Source organism: Triticum aestivum, chromosome 4A (genome assembly GCF_018294505.1).
Source record: "Triticum aestivum cultivar Chinese Spring chromosome 4A, IWGSC CS RefSeq v2.1, whole genome shotgun sequence".
Classification (NCBI taxonomy): Eukaryota; Viridiplantae; Streptophyta; class Magnoliopsida; order Poales; family Poaceae; genus Triticum; species Triticum aestivum.
This window is the reverse complement of record NC_057803.1, coordinates 652,325,393-652,331,423: the sequence shown is the minus strand read 5'-3', so window position 1 is coordinate 652,331,423 and position 6,031 is coordinate 652,325,393. Positions and strand designations below refer to the sequence as shown.

Below are 6,031 nucleotides of genomic sequence, written 5' to 3'. Positions count from 1 at the left end.
CTATGACCTAGCACCCCTAAGTTGCACGGCGGCGCCCCTAAGAAGAATCAATGGCGCAGAGCATCGCCACTGCCGAGCCCAAACCGGACAAAGGTCTTCACGCGGAGCCCTGACACGGAGAGAAGAACCACAATGACGTCTTCAAGAAGAGCGTGGCACCCACGAGTTGTTGCCATCGTCGGTGCCAAGTCATGGAGCTTTCGCTCGGCAACTCACTCGTGCCACCATGAGGCCGCCAGGAGGAGCGTCACGATGTCAGATCTCCAGATCTGGATCAGGGCACCGCCCCTCCGAGAGAGGGGGACGCCCGAGCTACTCGCCGCAACACCTCATGTGGCCCGCACAACCCGGGAGGGGAGCCACCACCACCACAACGATGCCCGCGAAGAGGAACCATGCGGACCACCATCTGGCGCGGCCGCCCTGGCCGGCATCCCTGTCGCGAGATACCATGTGTGGCTCACATCACAATGCACACAACGACGACATAGGAAGAGCGACGACACTCTATCTACTCCTAGCTCGACATCAGTCCCCAAGTACGGGTAGGCCCCTCCATCATAGGAGACACGCCCACACATGCATCCCCAGCCAATGCCCTGTGGACTGGGGGGCACGTCTCCGAGACTGCCGACGGCCGCCAGCGAGCCAGTCCTGAACCCATGGCCAGGCGAGCACACATGACGCCATGTCCGTGGTCACCGGCGTCGATCCACACACCGACGCGACGCTAACACGGCCACTGCCACCAACCACCTCACCCGCTAGGAGAGCAAGAGCTCTGGTGCACCTCGGGCCCAGATCCGGTCTGCCCGAGCACACACCCTAGGTCGTAGCCACATCGACGAGCGTGAGATACACGCCACCGGCCCGTACCCAGGAGACAGAAGGTAGTCACCGCCCCTGCACCCCGCCGCCGCACGCGAACCACTGCCGCCATAGCTATCGCAACCTCGCCGACCACCGATGCATCCACCGCCGCATAGATGCAGCCCTTGCGGAGTCACCTTTAGATTCTGTTGCTTGCATAACATTAACTACCTAGAATGTATCCACGGTGCCCCACACCTTCCACATGATTTTCTCTTGTCACAGTATTCCTAGACTATGGTTCATGAGCTACTTGTTAGTATTCCTAGACTATGGTTCATGAGCCACTTGTTGTTGTGCATGAAGGATCATTATCTTCCCAACATGCAGCACCACCGACCAAATATTAACTACCATTTCCTTGAAATTACTTTACAGTACGTACTAAATGTTACGATGCAAACCTTGAATATACTTACCATAAAATTTAGCTAAATCAAACCTTGAATGTACATACCATGCATGTTTTTTAAGAACTTACTAGCAATTGGATCCTTTGGATACAAATCTCTGACGTGGTGTGTTATACAGCATGCCAAACTAAATGAAAAACACAATGGAGAACTTGATCTTCCAATGGAAGATTGTAAATGCTAGGACAAAACAATAACATTATCAACGAGTGACCAGCGGCAGAGTTAGGGCCTTTGAATCAGCAACACAAGCATACTGAGTTTGGACGAAATAGAGACAATAGCAAGATAGCAAATTTTTAGATTTATAAAAGTAGCGTTTAGGGCATCTCCAACGACAATCCGCAAATTTTCTCCCGCATCCGTCCGTGGACCGGTTGGACCAGTCCACAGATACAGATGCGAGAGGCCGTCCTTCAACGCTAGCTGCATACATTTCAAACTCTTTTTCAACAAACCATATATGAAATTCATGTAAATTCGGCCGGATTTCATATAAACATGACGGATTTCATACAAACCGAACGAAAACAGTTATATTTTGGACGAAAACGGAGTCCCGGAGGCATATTCTTTCCCCATATCTTCCCTATGTCCGGCTATGCTGCTCATCGGAGTGGCAAAGATGGTGCTTCAGCCGGATGTTGGTTTTGGTTGCATACCAATTTTCGTTGCGAATCTTATAATAAGTTGCTAAATGTCGACAACTTTTGATTTTGCCAAACGTTGGCTTGCCAAAAGTTGGTAGCAAACCAATTAATCTAGACATCTATCATGTTGGCCAAAACAAGGACACATTAGCGGAAAACGGCGTTTGACAAACAGTTGACCGTAGTAACATAAAGAACCAAATCTAAAAAGTTGCAAAAAGCAAAGGAGTTCAGATGAAAGCTACTACATCTGGCAATGGATGAATTAAGGTGGAAAATCGTCTAGCTCTAAGTAAAAAAAAGCAACTGTACTTGTAGTTAAACCAGGAACCTTTTGCTAGTCGAGATCGGTTTGGAAAGCTTCAGCCATGCTCTCAAAGTAATCGTGGGTCTGTTTGGTGAGCTTTGCTAGCCTGTCGAAGTAGGACGAGACGCCGCCGTCGGCAGCGTAGTAGTTTTCGCTGGCGGTGCGCTCCGCCTCGGCCATCTCGTGGAGGCGCTCCAGCGAGCCCTCGGCCTCGCCCTGGAGGCACTCGAGGAGGTTGAGCTTGTCCCTGTCGGCGAAGTAGCCGTATGCGTAGGTCCACCTCAGCATCCGTCGCCCCTCCAGGATCTGCCTGTAGGCGTCGATGAGGAACCCGAGCTGCCTCTGCGCCTCGTCGGCGGCGGCGCCCTCGAGGTAGACCTCGCGGGCGCTCTCCAGCTCGAACATGTCCTCGCTGGCCCTCTGGCGTGAGTGTTCATGCGCCACCCAGCGCTCGTAGTAATGGATGTACCTGTCAAGGGAGGCCCTGGCGTAGGCCTGCCGGGCGTCGATCTCGTCGACCTCGTAGCGGTTGCAGGTGTGGCCGCCGTGGTAGTCGGCGAGGCAGATCCAGCAGAACTGGTGGCGGCAGGGGTCCCGGCAGGTCATGTGGTTGCAGCCCGTGTTCTTCTCGATGGGGCGCCGGCACTTGGGGCAGAGCTTCGTGTTGGCTATCACCCAGTTGGTGCTCTCCGACTCGGAGCTGTTCTTGGCCGCCCACTCGCGCACCGTGCGGCACGGCACCGGCCGGTGCGACTCCTCCGCGCACACGATGCAGAAGCCGTGGCCGCAGTCGCACACCACGTCCAGCTGCTCGCTCAGGCTTTCCCCGCCGAGGTACTCCATGGCGAGGCCGCACCCGGGAGCGGGGCACCACCTCATGGTCTTGCTCTCCTCCACGTACGACCGGAGCGCGAACCCCGCGTACCGCTGCTTGTCCTCCTCGTCGGCGACGTCGTCCACCAGGTCCCGGATCACGGCCGCCGAGCAGGACGGGTCCGGGCACCGCAGCGACAGGCACCGGGCGCCGTCCTCCACCGCCGCGCGTATGTACCCGCGCCAGAAAACGCGGCAGTACAGGTGGCCGCACCCCGCCGACTTCATCTGGCTTGGAGCGTGATTGTCGAAGCAGAGGTCGCAGGTGAGCTTCTTACCCTTGCGCTTGCGCTTGGGCTCTGCCACGGCGTCGCCGTCGCTGGGCGGCAGCAGGCCGACGGCGGCGCGGAGGCCCTGCTCGTCGGAGAACCACTTGTCCTGGACCACGAGGGAGCTCCAGTGGCAGTGGCGCAGGACGATGGCCGCGATCGCCGGCGGGACCTGGATGAGGTCGGCGACCCCGGCGATGCAGTCGTCCTGGAGCGCGCGCACGGCGTCCTCGGTGAGGACCTTGTACTTCTGCCTCCTCGCGGCCAGCAGCGTCGCCATGTCGTCGTCCGACTCGAGCTCGATCGGGTCCTCCTCCTCGTCGAAATCGCTGTAGCCCTGGTCGTCGTTGTCGCTCGACGCCATGGCTGGATCTTGGACCTACGTACGTGCGCGCGCAAGGTAGATAAGATAATCCGATCGATCTCCTTGCGCCGCCGTTGTCCCCTCTTATATACTGGCGTCGCTCCACCCGAGAGGCTAGGGTTCAATCCAATCTCCTCGTGGGATCAGCTTCCTAGTTTACACCGCAGTTTCCTGTTCCGAGGAGATCTTAACGATCTCAACCTCTCGTCTTCCGTACCGTAATTAGACGGAGCCACAGATTGGAACAGTTGCGATTCCTACTCGTATACCGAATCTTTTTCTTTTTCGCGGGGAACTCGATCGTATACTATACCCAATCGATTTCTATTCTTATTTTTTTAGGCACCTCTATTCTTTTTTTTTAAGGTTAGGGACCTCTATTCTTATTGGACGTCGATAACTGCCACATGTGTGGCAGGAAAAAAGACACATCATACGTCTTTAATGTAAATAGATTGCCACGTCATCGCATGCATGCATGTGATGATCTTTTTGAATTTTCAGTTTTTAAAATGTTTTATCTTTTAAATGAAAAATCAGATTGAAGATCCGTTTTCACCACTAAATCCCTCGCGACGAGATCTTCAAAACTAGATCTCAATAGATATATTTCGGTGATTTTTTTTTGTTAAAAGTTGCCATGTCCATTGCACATGAATTGCCATGATATTTACACTGAAGTTGCCATGATATGTTTCAACTATTTTCTTTTACATTTAAAAGTAAATTTTAACATATTATAAAACAGAAAATTAAGAAACTAGACTTGCCATGCACCATAAACTAAAATTGCCGTGATACATGCACTTAAAATTGTCGTGGTTCAATAAAAAAATATTTTTATGTTCAAAGTACTGGAATTGCCATCATAAAAAAACTAAAATTGCCATGATCTACAAACTAAAATTGCCACATGGCAACTTTAGTTTAATCACTATGGCAACTATAGTGTAAACATCATGGCAACTTCTGGGCAAAAAAAAAAATTCGTCGAAACATATCAACATGGGGACTAGTTTTGAAGATCTCGTCGAGACAGATTTAATGGTAAAAACGGATTTTTAGTTCGCTTTTTTATTTAGGAGATAAAACATTTTTAAGCCGAAAACCAAAAAGATTTCTGCTGATATCATTTATTCATACGTGGAAAAATGAGTGGTGATGGAGGCGTGTGGGCGATCTGCAAACGCCCACACGTGTGAGTGTTAGTTTTTTCCGTTCTTATTTTAACGGAAATACTAACGCCCACACGTGTGGTAACATTGCAACTCGCCCACACGCCTGGATCACAGTCCAATTAAGTTTGCACGAATCTTGACACACCGAGGCAGTTTTCGTGTGCCACGTAGGACAAGGCCGGTGTGTGGGCGTTGGAGAGGTCGCCCACATGCCCCACTACACGCGGTTGCCAACTGCGCTGTGTGGGCGAACTAGTTTCTGCCCACAAAGCCACCACCTAGTCCACGCGTGTGGGCGAACTGCTTTTCGCCCACACAACAGTCGTACGTTGTTGAATGGCAGCTGCAGTTGCGCGTACATGGCAACTAGGTAAACACACATGGCAACTATGATTCGTTTGCTACACAGTCCGTGTAGGCTGCCCCCCGCTCATGCCACACATGGTGTGTGCGCGAATGCCTATTATGCCACACGTGTGGTGGATATCGGCGTCCTATTTTAAATGTAAAAAAAACTCTATTCTTATATTTGAATGAAAAAACGTGTTTCTCTCTGGCTAGCAGCCGTTGGCTTGCTAGCGCTCGCGAGCGGCCTGCCGAAAAATGAAACTTTTTGTCCTCATTGTTCCCATATAGGAAACTTCGTTCCGACCCCTAGAATCCGCGAAGAATCAGAAAACAAAGGCCGATAGCCCACTAACTCCCGAAGCCTCCACGCACCCCTCGCCCACACTTCCTTCTCCAGTTGGCTCCTTCTTCTTCTTCTCAACGAAAGAAAGGGTCCCAACCTAGATCCAAAACAGAACTATCATGGCAAAGCAATGAACGCAAGAATGGAAGTGGTAAAAAAGAGGGAGGAGAGAGGCGTACCAGGAAGTCTCCATCAGGTAGCCAGCTTGTGACTGTCGTTCAACATTATCTGCTTCATTACTCTCGTTCCCTTGAACAATATCTTTGGTTTTGCAAAAAAAGGCAGAGGTGACTAGTTATCATTACATACAAATATTTGTTGTATGAAAAACTAGATTAAAAAGTTCTTGTGCGACTAGAAATGCTGATGATGCCAACTAATGAGATATTCTTGTGCAACTAGAGAGGCCGAGGATG

At 51.3% G+C, this 6,031-nt stretch overlaps 1 protein-coding gene across 1 annotated transcript; it reads right to left on the bottom strand.

The window, feature by feature from the left end:
- Positions 1-1,792: 1,792 nt before the first annotated feature.
- Positions 1,793-3,944, bottom strand: LOC123082903 (probable E3 ubiquitin-protein ligase ARI7). Its single transcript, XM_044505112.1, has one exon. The coding sequence runs from the start codon at positions 3,744-3,746 to the stop codon at positions 2,271-2,273; it is 1,476 nt and encodes a 491-aa protein (XP_044361047.1). The 5' UTR covers positions 3,747-3,944; the 3' UTR covers positions 1,793-2,270.
- Positions 3,945-6,031: the final 2,087 nt, after the last annotated feature.

Excerpts from the sequence above, each read along its gene's own strand:
- LOC123082903 (XM_044505112.1), bottom strand. The coding sequence starts at position 3,746 with ATGGCGTCGAGCGACAACGACGACCAGGGCTACAGCGATTTCGACGAG.